We start from the raw sequence: 21,726 nt of genomic DNA on the forward strand, positions 1-21,726 counted from the left end.
TCAGTATAAAATCATCAATATTTTTTTCTTTTAATTCCCATATATATTTTGACAGCATGGTGTCTTTTGAATACTTTTTATTCTTGAAAGATTGCTTATGATTGGCAAAACGTTTTTTCCATTCACCCTCTGTTATTCCAATATATTGTTTATCAGGTACATTCTTAGAGGAAACAACACATTTATATACCACATTTTTTGATAAACAACTTCCACTCATTGGACAATTGATTTTTTGTTTACAATTACAATTTTCTGTAGTTTTTTCATTTAGGATTTCTTTTTTGTTTAACAAAGAAGAAATCCTGAACTAACAAATTTTTAATAAAACTGCAAATGTAAACGTGCGGCGTTTTTTGCGAAAAACAAAAAACTGGAAACAAGTTAAATAACATAGGCAGATTTTGGCAATAAGAAACTTTTGAAGCAAAATAAATCTTTATGCAGAAATAAAATGTAGAAACTTATCTTCAATCTTGCGCAAAAGAAATTTCTCTACTATTTATTATGCAAAACAACGCGCAATTGAATATAGCGAATTTCGAAAAGTGAAATTCATTTCGGTTCAAAATTAAGTAATTAGAAATCGTTTCAAACTTACCAAAACAAAAATAGAATTTCGAAAAGTTTTTTTTTTGATCAAAAATTCAACTTTTGCAAAAGTGAACAACCCTACTTTTTCTAGAGATAAATTTCTAATTTTAAAGTCAAAATAATAAGCTTATAATATTATAAACACAATATAGTTTTAAAATTCAATTAAAAGTACCTAATAATTCAAAATACCAAATCGCCTCATAAAAAATGCAACAAAACATAGAATATCGTATAAAAACATAGAATCTTGTATCAAAAAATAGAATCTCTTTATCAAAACATAAAATTTCGTATCAAAGCATAGAGTATTATAACAAAGCATAAAATCTCATAGCAAAAAATCCTTAAAAAAATATATTCTGAAGTGTTTTGATAATTTTCTAAACCAAATTAAAACTGGTTAACATATAAAATCTTAATTAATTTCCATGTTTGATTGTTTATAAACTGTGCAATTCGTTAAAACAATATTTATGCCATTAAATATTGACGCCCCTGAGTTTTTTTTTTTTTATAAACGACCTTCTTTTAAAAGTTTAGTCATGGATTCTCGAAGTTCGTTTTTCTTAACCTATAATAAGTAAAAAATATATTAACACTAATTATGCATATTTTAAAAATAATTACACGTACTATTAAAGTATGCATTGAAAACGAGCGTTTTATATTGAAACTCATAACTCGGCGGGTATAAATCCGATCGGACTGATATAAATTTTACCTGAAAGTTAAAACCCTAGGCTGCTAACATCAGTCCAATTTCAAATGCCGGAGTGTTAAGAGGCATTTATCCAAAATATTAGGCATGGCTGAGTCCGTTCATACAAAACCGTTATTGCGGGGAGTTCTTTTACATTACTTCCACCGAAAGACAACAACAGCTGAGGCGCATAGAAAATTAGTGGAAACATACGACGACAATGCTATTTTAGAACAAGTATGTAGAATTTCAACAATTCAAAGGTGGTGATTTTGACCTCGAAGATGAAAAACATCCAGGCGCTGTGAAAAAGTTTGATGATACCAAATTGGTGGCATTACCTGATGAAGATCCATGCCAGATACAGAAAGAGCTTGCGGAAACATTGGGAATCGATCAATCAACAGTTTCTAGGCGCTTGATACAACTGGGAACGATTCAAAAGCAATGCAATTGAGTGTCGTATGAGTTGAAATTGAGGTACATCGAAAGACAATTTTTTACCTGCGAACAGCTGCTCGCGCAAGATTCCTCAAGTCTACATAGGTATTATTAGGAGCAAAAACATTCGGAGAAGATAATATCTGGAATTTCTTCTTGCGTATGCGCTTTGGTTTAAACAATACCAAATAAAACCATTTATAATGATGTAACTTTACAAATTTGTTAAATATCTTTTCATTTCTTTTCATAAAAAAATTAGAACTAGAAGTTCAAAAACATGTTCTGTTATGTTAATAGTATAAACCTCTTTTTGTTGCAATAGTAATTGTTGCATGGCAATTCAGAACAGATAGATACATCATGTTTCAAGTACTTTCTAAAATGGAATTATAGAGACGTGTTGCATGAGCACAAATATTCGTTCCAAAATACTAACTCATGCAGTGTTAAAACCATTGAGTATCATTTCATACTATCTTGGATGATCACAGAAACATTTTGTTACTTTTAATCTTGTTTACATAATTTTATAGAAAAAACATCTATCATATGAGGTACAGTATTTATCACAAAAGATCAAATAGTTTTTATATTCGGTTATACGCCAGATGTACTGGTCAAACATGCCAGATTAAAGTATTCATAAACATCGATTTTTTTATTTCTAAAATCATCATTTGATGTATGCAGTATTAGATTTCGGAATGTATTGAGTATTAGATTTTGGAACATACGCAATAAGAAATTCTGGAATGTATGCAGTATTGGACGCGGTATGTATGCAGTATTGAATTTCGGAATATATGAAGTATTAGGTTTAGGAATGTACATCCTTTTAGAGTATTAACTAATAATAAAAATATTAACTGAAATCGTTTATACTCAAAAGTATATAAAAAAAAAGAAGTGTGACAAAAGAAAGTTAACTTTGTCAAGTAATAAATGAAAGCTGCTGTTTCTCCTGAAGTACTTTATCAATGAGCTTCCAACAAACCAGCTGCAAATTATTGAAAATATTTGTACATCCAGCTTCTAAAATCTCCCAGGTAAAGTAAATTTTACCTTTTATAAAAACACTATAATAAAATGATAAACTATTTCAATGTTATTAACAATGAATTATTTTATACAATGAAGATTTATCACAATGCACCTTTCAAGTGTCAAAAAAATGAGATAAAATGAAATAAAAAATTATATAAGAACAAACACAAAATAATAAACAACTGTTATCTTAATTGTTAGATCAATAAGATTTCAATCTACTAAGATGGTCGTAGCCCACAAACACATAAAATAGGGATTTGATGCAGAGTTCCTGTGAGAACCCTAAACAGAGATGTGTTGCTTCTACTGTAATAGATGTAGAGAAGAAAGCATTTCAAAACTTTATTTCTGTAACAAACAGTGAAGTTTGAATGGAAAGTAAGTCAGGATCATTTTTGTTCTGAACCAAAGAGCAAAATTCCAAACCAAAAAACCAATTCAATTCTATCAAGATCAAAAAGGAGAAAAAAATATGTATACTACAAAAGAGTTACACTCTTCTGCACTTCAGAAATTAGTGGAGAATAAAGATATTCGTTCAGGAGGTAAGAGGTAAAGGGAAATTGACAATTAATGCAGTAAAACGAGTTGAGGGTTCTTTTCATACAATTGGACCTGATTATGGTTCTGAATTTAGTTTAGATTTTTCAGATGATGAGAATTTAGCTGGTAGATTCAGATGATGGCTGGTAGATTCAGTTATTCTAGTAAGTCTAAGATAGTAATGAACATTAAAGATCTGGTTGATTGTACTGTCTCAGTGTCTACCTGATACAGAGTAGGTATATGTCGACAAACTTCATTAGTAGCTGCAATCTGCAATAAAGCTGGTGTAAATCTAAAAGATACTAATCTATCAAGAAGTTAATAGAAAGAGGTTCAAGAAAATTGAGAAATTAGGAGACAAGCTCAGACAAGAAATTATAAATACTCTGAAGGGAAAGAAGCTCTGTATTCATTTTGATAGAAAGCAAGTAAACAGATTGAAGATCTCAGCGTAACTGTTGCTGTAGAAAGGATAGTAGTTAGTGTTACATCACCTGCTATGAATGACACTAAAAACATACTTCTAAGTGTTGTTCAGTCAGTAAGCTCAAAAAGTATTGACCAGGCTTAAATAATTTTGAATCTGCTAAAATACTTTGATCATATTGTATAGCAAATATTTGGTGTTTGCTGTAACACTATGGTGTTTAATACTGGAGTATTAAACACCATAGTTTAATACCGTTCTAAACATTCCACTTCTATGGTTTTACTGCAGGAGATATATGCTAGAGATACACATTTTTCTCTAACTTTATGGAGGCCTTGATTAAAGAGAAGACGAAGAGCCCAAAAAAAGTTTATATTATAAACTCCAGAAAGCCTGCTGTTTAGTCAAGGAAAAGGTGGACAAGATGATTGACCTGGTTAGGTTCAGGGTTGGCAAAAAAACCCAACCCAAAAAAACCCAAAACAACCCACCTTAAAAAAACCCAAAGATATTTGGGTTTTTTTAAAAATATCTTTTTTTACAACAGATTCTTAGCTTTTATAAACTCTATAATTGAAAATAATATTGGATTTATTATTATGAAATATATATGTATATTATACTCTTTATTTTAAACTCCTTACAGAATAATCCATAATTCGATTAATCATTTGTATAGCTGGTTGGGGTTATACAGAAAAAATTATTAGGGAAATTAGTTTAACGCCTAAAAAGAAAAAGAAAAATCAATGAAGATTAAAAACTATATTTCATTAAGTTTCAAAAGCTTAACAAAATGATTGGCCATTGTTGTTTACCAATCAAATTTTTCGCCTCTCAATGTCTGTATATCCGAACAAGCTTTTCAGCTCTATCGCTCCCTAACCTATTTCTTAACTTGCTCCACACAATACCAAAAGTAGAAAATACTCTTTCTATGGAGCCAGTGCTTGCAGGACAACTATGAAGAGATTGAAAAAATTTTGCAAACCCTTCTGGCAGTGGTAAAGATTTTTGATGCAGCCTTTGCTTCAAATCTATTATACCCCATCATCTTTCACTTGAAATTGTAGAAATAAAGTTATCGTTGAACATGTGCGGTGGAAAAGTAGTTGTGACTTTTAGCCTGAAATCATAGTATCCAGCCACGTATTCATTGTGCCTATCACTTAGCCAAGCTTCTGCAGCAGCTTCTTGTTCAATGCCTAAAGATTTTCCACAAATTAAAGAATATTGTATTCCTGCTTTATATATTAAAAATGAGAAATGTAAATATATGGATATTATGTCATAAATTGTGTCTGTAGTCTAGAATCAACTAATGTCTTATGTAAGTTATATAAGTTAAAATAATGTAGTTTTAAGTTTGTTCTTTCAATTTTTGGGTCAGATTTGGTTGCCATACCTTGGTATTTAATATCAGTCAAATTTGCCAAAAAATGAAAAGGTTCCATTGCTTGATCAAATTTTAACTTAATTTCCATATAATATGGTTTCAGGTCTTCATCCTTCAGGAGAGATAACCAAATTTCACATGCACCTGACAATGATGTTGAGTCACTTTGTAGCTATAAATATAACTTATTTTTTTAAATATCTTTGCAAATATTTTAACAGTATATTGAAGCCATAGTTTAAAATATTTTAATAACAATTTTGCTTTACATATCTACCTTATCTAAAGCTATCTCACATTTCTCCATTTGAATTAGAAGACTTTTAGCTTCTCTGAAAATTCCAGCATTATCTATAATTTTCTTGATATTATGTTTAATATCACCTTCATGCTTCTCTATAATATCAAGGTAGTGGTTATAATTTTTTTTTTGGCTATTAATAATTTCATTGCAATAATTGCACTGGCACTGCAGTATTACTTTTCCAGAAACAGTTTTTGATAACTTAGTCATGTCATTCCATTCATCTGCATGCTTTCTTCCAGATCCAAGAGCCATAATATATGTTCTTATTAAAAAATGTTTTTTTTTTTCTGAAAATAAATTCTATTATGATTAAAATATAAATAAATAATGTCAACTAGTTGATAAATTAGGAAAATCCGAAACACTTTGCAGTATTAAAAGTCATAACATAACATATTCTCCTAGACTAGTCCAGGAGCTCCAAAATATGTTAGAGACTTAAGGTACTTTAGCAATAAAAATAAGAACATATAGGGTAAATGAACTATAAATTTAGAAATTTAACTTTCCTTTCAGAAAATTTTTATTTCGTAATGACGGTCAGTTTTGAAAAAATCCAAAAAAACCCATAAAACCCAAAAAAACCCATTTGGGTTGGGTTTTTTTAAAAAACCCAGGGTTTTTTCCAACCCTGGTTAGGTTAGATTGGAGTCACCTTTAGGCTGGATCACTCATGCATCAAATCGCCAAGCAAGCTCTGGAATTTGGAAAAAGAGACCTTGTCAAAAAGACATCTGTCATGTGACCATTGACATAAAAAGTAATGCAAAAGTAATATATTTATTAAAATTAAAAATAAATTTTTAACTTTAATAAATATATGCGCAGTTTTTTTGTGTGGTTAATATTGGCTCAGTATAAACAAATCTTTTTTAAGCCTATAACTAGTAATTCATCAACTTAAAATTGATGATTCAACCAATTTAAAATCAATAATTCAACAATTAAAAACTTAAAATCCAACTAACCTTTCCTGTAACTGTCATTGGGTACTCAGTAACAAAATGAAAATACCGTGGAACTTTATAATGAGAGACCTAGAACAAACTCTGGCAAATTAAAAAAACTCAAAAATTAAAATTACGTAAAAAACGAAACATTTTAAAAAGAATTACCTTATCTTTGCAGAAAACTTTTATGTCATCAGCTGTAACACTGGAACCAGTTTTTAATCTGAACTTTTTAAATGAAATTTATTAATAAACCAAAAATAAACACGAAAAATTAGTTTTGAAAATAATAGAAAACAATCATCAAATTAAAAACAGTGTTCTCATAGAAAAATAACATAATCATCAACCTGATAACTGCACACACCTCTTCACCCGCCCTGTAATCAGGAACACCAACTACCTGTAACACACATATATATACATACACTAACAGCAAGTTGAAAACATCTTTTACACAAATATTGTACTTGGTGTGTTTTTTAAAATTGAATTCTAAGAAACTTTGTTTGTCCAAATGCAAGTCAAGATTTGACTTGCATTTGGACAAACAAGGAATTATAAAGAAATAAATCATTGCATAAATGGATGCAGCTATATGAATGTATAAATCATATTTTTTCAAAGATATATTACATAAAACAGATAAGGTGTAAAAATTAAAATGTTTTTAAAAATATGTACTCCCTCCCTTATTTTGAACTATTTTACAAAGATTTTTTAGCATGCTTTAGATCATATCTTGCAAAGTTTTTGTAGGAATCAGATCCAATTGGTGCTGGCATTTGTTCCGGAAAAATTTTATAAATTTTTCTAGAATATTTATAAAATTGAGGTGAGTATTACTAGTTACTAGTTTAAATTGCCTGATTAATTTTGCTAACAATCCCAAGACAAAACACCTAACTTTTTTGTTTGAATCTTTACTGACAATCTTAAAAAACTCTTTTGTCTCACTACAAAGATAGACATATCATTTAAAAGAGGTAAACTTGGCTTTACTTCTTATAATATATATATATATATATATATATATATATATATATATATATATATATATATATATATATATATATACATTTATTTTTTTTAAATACAGGCTATATAAAAAATACATTTGGCAACTTTTTTTACCAATCTAATTCTTTATGGTTTTTTAGCAAAAAGAAAAAAACAAAGAAAAAACCAAAACCCTTAGCCAGCAATTGAACTTTTTTTTTAATTTTCTATATTTCTTAAGCATAATATAGTGTTCACCGATAAACTTACTACTGTGATCAAAAAGTAAGGTGAATTTTTTTATAAAATGAAAAATCTTTATTTATTCTTCCAAATCTGTATCGTCCCCCTCAAAATAATCCCCCCCGGCCCCAATGCACCTATGTCAACGTTTTTTCCAGTCTTCGAAGCATGCCGAAAAGTCCTCGGTAGGGATAGCCTTCAATGCGCGTGCCGATTCACGTTGGATCTCTTCAATGGACTCAAAACGATTTCCCCGGAGTGGTCTCTTGAGCTTTGGGAACAGCCAGAAGTCACACGGTGCTAAGTCGGGCAAATACGGTGGTTGTAGAGCAACATGAATAGAGTTTTTGGCGAAAAACTCACGAAGAACCAGTGCTGTGTGCGAAGGCGCATTATCGTGGTGCAAAATCCAAGAGTTATTGGCCCATAATTCCGGTCTCTTTTTGCGAATAGCTTCACGCAAACGTCGCATAACGCTTTAATAATATTCCTTGTTGACAGTTTGGCCAGTTGGAAGGAATTTGTAGTGCACGACACCACAATAATCAAAGAAAACAGTCAACATGACCTTGATTTTTGAGCGACTTTGACGTGGTTGCTTTGGTCTCGGCTCGCCTTTTTCACGGTATTCACTCGATTGGTCGGTTGTTTCAGGGTCGTATGCATAGACCCAAGTCTCATTGCCAGTAATAATTTGTTTGTAGACGTCTTGATATTCAGAAAGCATTGCTTCACACGTTTTAACGCGACGCTCTTTTTCAAAGAAATTGAGAAATTTCGGCACCAAACGTGATTTGAGTCTTCTGAGGCCCAAATGATCCTTCAAAATCGCTTGCACCAACCCAAATGATATTCCAACCATGTCAACAAGGTCTCGAATGGTTAACCGACGATTTGCAAGCACCAATTCTTTGATTTTGTTGATGTGGCGATCATCAATCGAAGTTGATGGTCGTCCGGAGCATTCCAAGTCATCAACACGTTTTCGGCCTTCTTTGAAGTCTTTGTACCACTTGTAAACATTTTTTTGAGACATAGTCTCTTCACCGAAGGCCTTTTGCAACATTCGATACGTTTCAGCAGCAGAAATATCATTCCGCAAACAAAATTTGTTAGCACTTCTTTGCTCAACAAAATTAGACATCGTGAAAATCGCCGAATGCACTTTTGGTACTTCAGAAACAAGCGTAAACAAAAAAAAATAATTATGAGTTTGACATGTAATTTGGCGCAAATGTTAATGACATTCCTACCAACTTAAAAATAAAAAAGATTGGACGATTCGAATAAGGCGGGAAATTTAAATTAAAAATTCACCTTACTTTTTGATCACAGTAGTATAATCAAATTAAAATACTACCATAGTTGGGTTTCAGTAATCATAATCCGAAAAGACTTTTTAAAGTCTTAACAGAGTAAAACAGGAATAATTACAATGCTGTAGTAAAAATAAATTAATTTCAATAAATATGTACTTAAATGCATTTAATTTGTAATGGAAAAACAATTTATTTTTTTAGGATATATATATATATATATATATATATATATATATATATATATATATATATATATATATCTATATCTATATCTATATCTATATATATATATATATATATATATATATATATATATATATATATATATATATATATATATATATATATATATATATATATATATATATATATATATATATATATATATATATATATATATATATATATATATTAGGGTGTTTCATATTTTATCAATTTTTGAAATCAAACTCGCGAATCGATTTATAAATTGACCATTTATATGAAAATAAGTTTGAACAAAAAAAAGGTATGTTTGTACAATTTTTAGGGTCCCCGCCAGTTTGATTTTGGGCAAAAATGTTGGGTGTTTTAAACGCCTGGCGGGGATCTTAAAATTTATCCTATAAAATTTTTTATTCTTTTAAATAATATATGTTGGATTGGATATTCATTACATAAAAGGAGCATGTTGAAAAAATTAAGATACGCCTCCGAGTTAATAATATTTACAAAAACCTATTTTATAACTCGATGGCGTATTTTATAACTCAGAGGCGTATTTTATAACTCGGAGGCGTATCTTAATTTTTTCAACATGCTCCTTTTATGTAATTAATATCCAATCCAACATAAATTATTTAAAAGAATAAAAAATTTTATAGGATAAATTTTAAGGTCCCCGCCAGCCGTTTAAAACACCCAACATTTTTGCCCAAAATCGAACTGGCGGGGACCCTAAAAATTGTACAAACATACTTTTTTTTGTTCAAACTTATTTTCATATAAATGGTCAATTTATAAATCGATTCGCGAGTTTAATTTCAAAAATTGATAAAATATGAAACACCCTCATATATATATATATATATATATATATATATATATATATATATATATATATATATATATATATATATATCTACAGAGCTTTAGTATATACATCAATTAATCTGAATCTAAGTCTACACTTTTAGAAATAAAATACTTTGTTAATATTTACATGTATAAAATGAAAGATGGTAAATTAATTCTGTAAACTGATGTAAAACCTGTAAATTCTGTAAACTAATACCAATTTTGATAAATAACATACATTACACCCTTTTTTTATCTAGTTTTTCTAATTTCTCCGTACATTTGCTGATTTGAATTTTCAGTCTCTAATAATATTCTTTTCATTATGATTATAGTTTTTATTTGTTGTAACTTTTTCTCTTTATGATCTATGCTGTACACATTGCACATAATGTAAATAATTATCCTCACTTAATTTCAATTACAATTTATTATAAATTATGTCATAATTTGTTTTCTTCAACAGCTTTTTTTGTTTGAACCAAACATTAACTATTACTTAAGTTACATTTGATAAAATATCGTTTGCTTTGAAAAAACTCAGAGTTTAAAATGCTTTTTAAACTTTTTACTAATTAAAAAAACTCTTTAATTTTAAAGTGTTTAAAAGTTTGAAAACTTAAAACATATAATTTTTGAACCTGGACATCTTCGATTGCTGGATGACTGTATAAGAACTGTTCTACTTCGACAGGATAAATGTTTGTACCACCACGAATGATCATATCCTGCATAGAAAAAACATAACTTAATATCAATATTATAATTAATTATAATTAACACTAAAATCATTAAAAATCATGCTGTAATGATATTATAGATGATACCCTGATACCTTGTTATAACATTATCTTAGTAATATTACCTTAGTAACATTACCTTAGTAACATTACCTTAGTAACATTAAGACAGTTATTAAGTAATATGCAAACTACCTTTAATCGACCAATAACCTTACAGTAACCATTTTCATCAATCACACCAATATCACTAAATTGAAAAAACAAATTGTTATGTATATTTTAAAAGAATATAAAGAGTCAATAAAAATGTTTACAAGTTGTACCATGTTAAAAAATCAAACAAAGAAAATAATTATCCTGTATAAAAAATAAAACAAAAGAAATAACTACCCTGTATGAAACCAGTTATTTTGATCAATGACTTCTTTTGTCTTTTTATCTTCACCCCAATATCCTTGCATGATACAATGACCACGGTAGCATAGTTCGCCCTTTACTCCAACAGGTACAACTTCTCCTGACTCATCTACAAGCTTCACCTGAATAATCAATAACTTACTAAAACAAATATTAGTCGACGTTGTAAGTTAAATTATTTTGAATACAATTAATTTGCAATTTGATTGGTTGCTTTAAGTTAAATCATTTGGAATACAATTGGTCTGCAATTTCATCAGTTGTATTAGTTAAGACTATTACAAATCAGAGAAAAAAAAAGATCAGAAGATAAGATAGATCAGAGAGAGATCAGAAAAGAAAGATCAGGGTAAAAAAAAATATCAAATATAAATGCATGTCAAGCCTATCTAAAAAAACAAAAGATCAAAACAAAATAAACTAAAGAACCAAAGATAAGGATACAAAGGAGAAAATAAAAGTGAAGATTTTGGCACAAAAAGTTTGTAAACAAAAGAAACAAAAGTATTTTTAATATTTACTCCATGCACTGTAAACATTTACCTCCATGTGAGGAATAATTTTTCCTATTGTAGAAACACGAAGATCAATTGGATCATCTCGTGCTGTCATATTTGTTGCTGGACTTGTTTCTGTCAAACCATACACAATCTAAATATTCTTTTTAAAATTTGTAATTAATTTTATTTATATTTACAAAAATAAAAAAGTAAATGATGAAATTTTTTTAATTGCTTCCTAAAGGCCAAGGGCCCCATTACAGTCCTTTTTTTTATTGTTGTTATAATGCTCTTTCAATCTTTCAAGTCCACTTTGTGAAGAAACAAGTTGAGTCTGGTACTACCAAGCATGTGGTAAAGATTGAACTTGGAAGTTTTTGTTTACCAAGCAAGTGCTCTACCACAATCGCATGATAGCACATACGACACTCAACTTAATTACTATTTTAAATCTAAAAAGTGCAAAGCATTTAAAACTTTTGAAATCTACTAAATAATGTTTTAATCAATATATTTTAATTGAATATTTACAAAATATATAGATAAAAATTCAAAATAAGCTTTTACAAACTTTATGTTGAAAGAAACTATCTTCAGTAAAATGAATGATTTTAGTATAGCAGAATTTAACAATTAAGGCAAGAAAATGAATGCATAAATTATAAGCACACACACATATATATAAGATATATATATATATATATGTATATATATATATTTATATATATATATATATATATATATACATATACACTATATATATATATATATATATATATATATATATATATATATATATATATATATATATATATATATATATATATATATATATATATACATATACACTATATATATATAATATATATATATACTATATAAATATATAATATATATATATATATACTATATATATATATATACTATATATATATATATAATATATATATATATATACTATATATACAGTATCGGACAAAACGAGTGCAACCAAATAATGCTAATTTAGTTTCTTTATATAAAAGTGCTGCATTTTTTCAATTTAGAGAAATAACTATGTAACTGTTTAGAGACAAAGTTCTTCAAGTTTTATTCATCACAAAGTTTATTATTTGTACACGAAAATTAATAAATTAATCAAAAGTATTAAAAAAAGTTGATTTCCTTCTGGACAAAACAAGTGCAACTCGACAAAATGTTGACCAAGCTGTATTTCGCTATCAATATTTCGTGGCGAATCCTTTGTTGTCGAAAACAGCCTTGCATCTTCGAGGCATAGATTCGATCAGGTGATCAATGAAACTTTGTGGAATCGCTGCACAGGCCTTTTGGATTTGTTCAAACAGTTAATCCTTATTATGACAACCTTCATGATTAATTCTGCGGTTGACAATCTCCCACAGGTTCTCGATAGGGTTGAGATCCGGAGATTGAGGCGGCCAATCCATCACTGATAGGTGGTTGTCTTGAAATCACTGCTTGACTACTTTTGCAGTGTGTTTCGGATCGTTGTCTTGCTGAAAAACCCATTTTATTGGCATATTCCATTCAGCATGAGGTAACATAACATCTTTTAGGATATATTTATACATGAAACGGTCCATTATTCCATCGTTTCGATGTATTGGACCTAGACCGTTAGCAGAAAAACACCCGTAGACCATTACATTGCCTCCACCATGCTTCACGGTCTTATGGTAGTAATGTAAATCGAGGCGTTTTCTGGCTGGTCGACGTACACAGCAAATGCCATCGCTCCCAATGATGTTGAACTTCGATTCATCACTGAACAGGACAGTTTGCCATTTCTGCACATTCCAGTCAATATGAGATGTAGCAAACAGGAGTCTTTTCTTATGGTTTTTTAGTGAAATCAGCGGTTTCTTTGCAGGGCATCGAGAAAACAATCCGGCTTCAACAGCACATTGTCTGATTGTTTGGTCCGATACAGGCAGCTCTAATTGCTTTTGTATCTCGACTGATAATATCCAGGGATCCTTCTTGACGGATCTGACGATCATAGAATCCTCTCTAGAAGTGGTGGAACGCGGTCTTCCACCTTTGTTATCTGCTGCCAACTTCCCCGTGGAACGATATTTGGAACATAGTCATGATACGGTCCATTTTTTCACGCGATATTTATCACAAATACTTTTTTGTGTCATTCCACTTACGTAATCGCCAATAATTTTCTTTCTTAGTTCCAATCCAAGACTGTCGGGAGCCATTTTTGCACTTGAAGTCATAAAAATAATAAAAATAAATAATCACGCTTCTCAAGGCTCACCGTGTTACATTTACCTTGTGATGATACAATAATGCTCTGTGGAACACAACGTCTTGGTTGGATGTGTACTATATTGATGTAATGAAATACTTGTTGTATTTCAATTCTTGTATTGATGTTCTTCGATAAAACACTTTGATAAAACTCACTTCGATAAACTGCCTTGATAATACTGACTGATTGACTTCCATATACTGACTGAATTACATTTACATGTCTCTTATATAGTAAAATGAACCTGTGTGAACCTGTTCTGGAAGATTCTAGATGCTTCTTTTCGATGCTTCTGGAAGCTTCTGTATGCATCTGGATGCTTCTGAATGTTCTGGATACTTCTGGATGCTACTGGATGCTTCTTCTGGAAACTTCTGGAAGTTTCTGCATGCTTCTGGAAACTTCTGGATACTTCCTTTAATTATTAAAAAAATTCTGTGACGTTGACACGGACCAGACTTAAGAAAATAAAACAAACCAAAAAAGTTGCACTTGTTTTGTCCGCTGCAAAATGGCACTTGTCAACGAAATTCTGCCTGTGTGCTGTCACCTGTCAGCTGATTGCTCATGTCATGGCATGCTATGACTCCAGACTCCTGAACTGTTTGCTGTGGTAGTATAGTTTGTTTTGTTTTTAAGACATGTAAAATTAGGAACACTTTTTAGCATTGTTCGATGTTGGTTGCAAATGTTTTGTCCAATACTGTATATATATATATATATTATATATATATATATGATATATGTACATATATATATATATATTATATACATATACACATATATATTTATTTCAGCCATTTTCATTTCTGTGCGCAATTTATTTTTATTTGTTTTTACAATTAGAGGCTGGAACTTGAAGCCAGAGATGTAGGTCTCGAGACTCATATTTAACTGTCTTGGTCTTGATATTGGTCTTGAAGCCTAAAGTCTTGGTTTTAGTCTTGGTCTTGAAGCCTAGAGTATTGGTTTTGGTCTCCGACCTCTACTGTCTTTACTTTCTCGATTCTTACGAAAAATATCAACTCAATAGGCTGGGTGAATAAAAATGAGCAAATGCTTTTACTTAGTAATTGGTCAGCTTTACGTGAATTAAAACTTTTTCTTTATGTGAACAAAAAGTTTTAATTCATGTAAAGTTGAGTAATTACTGAGTAAATGGCTTAACTTTACATAAATAAAAATTTGAGCAAAACTGCTGAAGTTTTTATTCAGGTAAAGCTGACTAATTATTGAGTAAAAGGATTAGTTATTTATAACACTGCAACTTCCCGTTCTCAATGATAGATCATTACCTTGGTTTGATAAATTTCAATGAAATTTTTTATGTTAGGAGAATTTAAAAAAAAATCTTTTAACTTTTTTTTTAATGTTTAATTAAAATAATTTCCATAATTTTTTTTATTTGTTTATATATTCTTTTCTTGATTGATGTATAAAAATGCATAAATAAGTAAAAAATAAGTAAATAAATATTGGTATTTAGACATTAAAAAAAATAAAAATAGTTTTATTTGCTATTCTTCTAATATAAAAAAAAAATCAGTTAGAACCTTGTCAAACCAACGGACGAGTTGTATCTAGGAAGACATGTACTCTTTTTCTTTGCGCATACTTTTGTTAAACTAATAATAATTTATGTTAAGTGCAAATAATTTATGCTAAGTGTAAATAATTTATGCTAAGTGTAAATAATTTATGCTAAGTGTAATATTTGTAAAGAACCAATAACAGAAACTAAAGGTACAACTTCTAGTTACACAAGGTATGTAAGTATTTGCTGCCCGGAACGCCACACCGCAATAATGCGTTTACATTCTTAAGGTGGTGCTATTTTGATATTTTTTGTATGATACACTTGTATGACACACTTTTAAGTTTTTGTATGACACACTTTTAAGTTTTTGTATGACACACTTTTAAATTTTTGTATGACACACTTTCAAGTTTTTGTATGATACACTTTTAAGTTTTTGTATGACACACTTTTAAATTTTTCTTAAGTAATTATAATTCAAGGTAATTTTTTTTTAAAGTTTGATAATAACTGTGGAAAAATAAAAAACAAATCAAAAACAAACAAATAAAAAAAAAACCCAAAACAGAAAAACCTCAAGAAAATTTATAGGCAACATTCATGTTAATAAAGTTGTGGGAAAAAGTTAATAAACGGGTTGGGACATTTAATAATTTAGAAAGAACTTCAATGTCAATATTTCTACTTTAAGAAATACATTTTTCTTTCCATTTTTGAACAAAGTTACTATTTCAAACTATTTCATTACGTAAAAAACTATTTCATTATGTAAAAAAGTGTATAGGTTTCTCCACCATAGATTTAAATCTGTGAAACAACTAAAAAACTAGATTATTTTTAAATTTAGAAAAAAGGAGAAGTGCTTTTGTTTGAAAGTATTCGATAGAAACACTAAAGAATCTTTATTATTTCGATTCCTTAATAAAGATTAACAATATACTGTTTATATGAAAAAAATTACTTTATTCTTCTAAGTAAATCTACTTTTTTCTTTTGTTTTTGTGTCTTTTTAAAATTTAAGCTTTTTTAATATTTCGACCCTCTCATTTGTTAAGACAGGTCTTAACAAATTTCATTTCCCATGACCCTCTCATTTGTTAAGACAGGTCTTGTTAACGGGGTCTTAACAAATGAGAGGGTTGAAATATTAAAAAAGCTCCCTTTTTCTTAGATTAACAAATAAAAATAAAAAACAAAAAGAAATGTTCAAATATCTTGATGTTTTTTAAAGACAAAAAGTATTTTGTCTATTTACATTATACCTTTCAACTTTTTAATCTATTTATTTTAGTAACGCTCACCCTGAAAAACACGCATGTAGTATGTGGCACTAAAGCATAATAATTTCAATCATAAATAAATATCAATACATTCTTCACAAAACAGAATAGTTCGTTTGGATTGCAACATCCTGACCAAATTAAAATTACAGATTCCTTAGTTGCAAACCTTATTATTGGTTACTCACTTCCATTATCTCTTGTTGAGAATTCAAATTTTCGGAAATTTATTTGCGATATGATTAACAAGGAGGTACTACCATCCCACATCCATCTAACATCTCAAATAATACAGGAGGCTGTTAAAGAAAAAAGAGAACTTGTTTCAAAACAAGTTCAGTTCACTCGGCATATAGCCATGACTGTTAATATATGGACTGATAGAAGGATGCATTCATATCTTGCTTGTACAGGACACTACTTTACTGATGGCAAGCTCTAAAATTTTCATTTGGCTTTTTATCCAGTCAAAGGAAAACATAATGGTCAATTAATTGCAGATGAACTAAATAACATCATTGAGCAAAATCAAATCAGAACAATGCTAGGATGTGTTGTAACTGATCAAATATGAAAGCTTTTGACGTAATCAGTGAGTTACAGGCATATAAGAGTGAAGGAAAATCTGGATATACTGTTATTGTTAATGACGGAGAAATGTGGAATGATCTGCATGAAGAAGATCAACTCATTGTGAACAAAGACACCGAACAACATGCAACTAAAAGATTGGCTTGCTGTGCGCATTCATTGCAGCTGTGAGTAAAAGATGGACTAACTCATCTGAAAACAGCTAACAGTTTATTAGCTAAATGCTCAAAGCCAGCAAATTTAACACATCAAAGCACCCTTTTCCATGGAAATTTTGGCTCAAAATTTGGAAGAGGATGCTCTACACCAAAAACCAATGCTGCAAGGTGGAACAGCATGTATCTTCAGCTGTCCAATATTATCAGATTGGATCCTGTAAAACTTTCTGATTTGCTCAAAGAAGACCATAGTAATCTTATCTTGACGCAAAATGAGATGGTAATGCTGCGTGAACTAGTAAAAATCATTCAGCCTTTTGCAGATGCTACAGATTTGTTCCAGGGTGATTAGTTATCCAATAATAGGATGTGTTGTATCTTCGATTGTTGGACTGCATAAGTGTCTTAACACACTCAGTTAGCTGTCAAGTATCAAACTCCAGTGGTTAATGGTTTGTTTAGTTCCTTGTGTGACAGATTTGGTGGATTGTTGCAGAATGTCAAAACTCTGCCAACAGGTGGCAAAATTAAGAAGAGCCCAAATTTTTCTTTAATGCTTTACCTTATGGCCTTAGCCTTGAATCCTAGTTATTTGTTACTTTGGCTGGAGGAAGACCATCTTGGACCGGATGATGTCAAAAGATTTGTTTGAGAACAAATTGCAAGTAAGTAAATAAAGTTTTTTTTTTAGTTTTTTTTTTAACTATTCAGTTGTTGTTGAATGGATAAAAAATTAACGTGGTTCGTAGACTATAACGGTAGTTTGTAGATCATAACGGTGGTTCATAGATTATAACGGTGATTTATAGATTATAACGGTGGTTTGTAGATTATAACGGTGGTTCGTATATTATAACGGTGGTTTGTAGATTATAATGGTGGTTCGTAGATTATAACGGTGGTTTGTAGATTATAACAGTGGTTCGTAGATTATAATGGTGGCTCGTAGATTATAACGGAATTATTGGAGCATAATTATATTCTAATAATTCTGTTATAACTTGTCAGTTTTAAATAGATTTCGTTGTTTTGTTTTATGCTTTACATTGACAATATTGATTTTTCAGCTCCTATAACAGCAGAGGTTTTGGTGATTATAGTCAAGTGGCAAACCACAGTTTCCACTCTAGATTTATTGAACAGCTGGACCAAAATGTTAGTGGTGCTAGTAGTGACGTGACTCGTTCAAGTAAGCATAAATCAATGCTTTTTGCTTTATATGCAAAACATTATCAGAGAACTGAACAGCAACAACAGAATATTGTTCCATTGTCACCAACTACTATTGCTACAACTTTCATGGAAAAAATGGTTTCCACTGCATCAAGCACATATGGAGAAGAGACATGGTTGAAAGCACAATCTGCCAAATATTACAATATTATGAATCCTCTGAGAGAAGATCTTTTCTGTATTCCAGCTTCTTCTGCACCAGTGGAGCGCGTATTCAGCAGGGAGGTTTAATTATGCAACCGAACCGTGCCAGACTAGGTGATGAGATGTTGTCGCCACTTGTTTATTTGAAATGTAACAATGATGCATAAATGATAATTTCTGACAATGTGTAATTTGTTTCTACTAAGATTAATTAATGTGTTATATAAGTTGTGAAATCAAGTGGTACAAACTTGTCTGTTTAACTTCTTACACAAAGTACTTAAATAAAAATATGTAAACATTACTTGAACAGGTCATTTCAAAAATAACTGAAGTCATAAAAACCAGGGTGAATATGGCTAAAGATGAGTCTGAAATATCAGCCACAATTATGCTGATTCTGCTATTGATAAAGGTAAAGTATATATGATATAATTCATCATTGTCTCAAGTAATATCAGAGTAATTGTGTAGGGATTGTGGCTGATATTTCAGATTCATCTTTAGCCATATTCAATCCAGTTTTTTTTTGACTTCTGTTGTTTCTGAAATGACCCGTTCACTTTATTTTTTGCAACTATAGTATGTGGCTACTGGTCTAGCATGTCTGCTATTTGTTTTTAGACATTTTTTATTAGTACCTTTTGTTTTTAGCATTACAAAAAAGGTTAGTTTATTATTTTCGTTATTATTACTGAAAGTTTTCTGTTTTTATTAAATATATCTTTTGTAGACTGCAATTATATCATACACACGTAATTACGTTTTATTATAAAGTAATGTTTATAAATGCTAAATTATCACACCAACTAAGGTCTAATAGTATTCAAACAATGAGTTAAGAAGATCTAGTATTCAACATTCTAAACTTGAAACAATGTATTATAAACACATCTACACTAATAAGTAATAAGTGAAGCTGGTCAACAAATAGAACCTGTGTACCCTTTACATGTGTGAGCATGGGTTTTATTAAACTTTTAAGGACTTAAGTCTTGATCCAAGTCTTGTAAAAACTTTCAAAGTTTTGGTCTTGGGTTGATTTTTTGATGTCTTTGTCTTGAAGCATTCAGTCTTGGTCTTGATTTTGGTCTTGAGCCCAGTCTTAGTCTTGGTCTTGGGCTTTACTGTCTTGACTACAACTCTGCTTAAAGCTATATACAAATTTAATTTATTATGATTATCTTAAAGCACAATTTTTTTCTTCATATTTTTGGCTGGATGTTTAGCACCTAAATGTTTAAATATGTATATTTTTATTACTTTATATTTTTTTGTGTTGATGTTGCAATAGTATGAAAAATATGCAACAATTTTCTAAATGCTACTCCAGCTAGAAATGATTGATGACTGCTATTTCTTTTTGAAAGTATATTTGATATAAGTTGCAGGGATAATATTTAACTTGAAACTCACAATAAGTTATTTTCATAAAACTAACTACATGAAGTTGACAAATTTGCAACTTCTGTGCATGATCATATGTGAACTGCATTTAAACAACTGGTGTGACTCTAATATATGGTGCAATCCTGTAACTTGTTGGAAATCTTTACTAATATATAAAATATTAAAAAAATGTATAAAATATACTGTTAAAACTTATATTTGCTAAGGAATTATAGTTTATTTATCAAGTGTGTGCGTGTGCGTATGTGTGTGTGTGTATGTATGTATGTGTGTGTGTATATATATATATATATATAATTTTCAAACAGTGGAAAAAAAAATTCAAATTTACAGCCTTACAGTCATTTCTGAGCAGTTCATTTTATCAACCACTTGGTTCATTATTTCAACAGGACATGGGGAGCCTCCCATTATACCTTCAAACACAAAGTATATAATAAGAAAACTATCCACTCACATTGTAATAATCCGTTCTTTTATTCATCATCCCAATTATCCACCCTTTTTCACCACTCTAATTTTTATAACAATAAAAAAACAAACTAAAAATACCTGTTCTTAGAGATGAAAAATTGTAGTTTTTAAATTCAGGATGATTTAACATATCAATAAACATTACTGGTGTCCCATATATTGCAGTACACCTACAATGAACCAATTTCAAAATACATTGCAGTAAACTGATTTAAACAAAAAAACACTAAATGCAACGAATTGAATGCAATAAATTAGAAATTATTGTTTAAGTTTAAGAAATAGAACAACAAAAAAAGTCTTTAAAAACTTTTAAAATAATTAAATTAAACCTATAATTAATACAATAATAATAATAATAACAATAACATATATATATTTATTTATATATGGCTATTTCCACGATAGAATAGGCAAATTTTGTCTTTAAAATAGTGTTTTTTTTCTAAAACTTTTTTTCTTTAATTTAAAAGTAAACTTTGAATAAAAAGTAATTGAACAGAGGAATTAAATTTGATGAATGTTAGTAATTGTTAACTCTTTTATTATTCGGAAAAGTGAGTAAAATTTGAGGACCAGTTTTCAAACATTTAAAAAATATATACCCATATATTTATTTAAAAAGGTTCTTTGAGATTAAGTTGATGACTTGAGTAAAAATCTTGATTTAAAGATTTAAAAAATAATTAAAGTGCTTTTATGTGACATACACAACTGCAAAAATTAGGTCGCATCAATGAACTTAAAGATAACAAAAAATTTATTATCAATATGAAATAAGGTTATAAAGCAAGATTTTTTTAAAAATCTTGCAATAAAGAGTAACTTTGCATTTGCTCTGCAAAAGAAATATTTTAAAAAAGCATTATATTAACTTATAATTATGACAATTTTGACTTTCCTAATTTATTCTTATGCTATTTT

The 21,726-nt window shown here is 29.5% G+C and overlaps 1 protein-coding gene across 4 annotated transcripts in view; it reads right to left on the bottom strand.

Moving 5' to 3' along the window:
• Positions 1 to 1,056: 1,056 nt before the first annotated feature.
• Positions 1,057 to 21,726, bottom strand: part of LOC136077936 (medium-chain acyl-CoA ligase ACSF2, mitochondrial-like) — a 54,134-nt gene continuing 33,464 nt past the window's right edge. For 3 of the 4 annotated variants that reach the window (XM_065792287.1, XM_065792288.1, XM_065792289.1), the window contains 10 exons: positions 20,881 to 20,972; positions 20,668 to 20,744; positions 11,738 to 11,845; positions 11,168 to 11,316; positions 10,970 to 11,024; positions 10,676 to 10,762; positions 6,768 to 6,820; positions 6,583 to 6,640; positions 6,436 to 6,504; positions 1,057 to 1,168 (listed from right to left, as the gene is read on the bottom strand). In XM_065792287.1, the coding sequence (XP_065648359.1) occupies positions 1,109 to 1,168; positions 6,436 to 6,504; positions 6,583 to 6,640; positions 6,768 to 6,820; positions 10,676 to 10,762; positions 10,970 to 11,024; positions 11,168 to 11,316; positions 11,738 to 11,845; positions 20,668 to 20,744; positions 20,881 to 20,972 (808 nt within the window). In that variant the 3' untranslated portion in view covers positions 1,057 to 1,108. Of the gene's footprint in view, positions 1,169 to 6,431; positions 6,505 to 6,582; positions 6,646 to 6,767; positions 6,821 to 10,675; positions 10,763 to 10,969; positions 11,025 to 11,167; positions 11,317 to 11,737; positions 11,846 to 20,667; positions 20,745 to 20,880; positions 20,973 to 21,726 lie in introns of those variants that run through there. The other variant, XR_010637384.1, reaches the window with a different exon arrangement.

Source organism: Hydra vulgaris, chromosome 03 (assembly GCF_038396675.1).
Source record: "Hydra vulgaris chromosome 03, alternate assembly HydraT2T_AEP".
Taxonomy (NCBI): Eukaryota; Metazoa; Cnidaria; class Hydrozoa; order Anthoathecata; family Hydridae; genus Hydra; species Hydra vulgaris.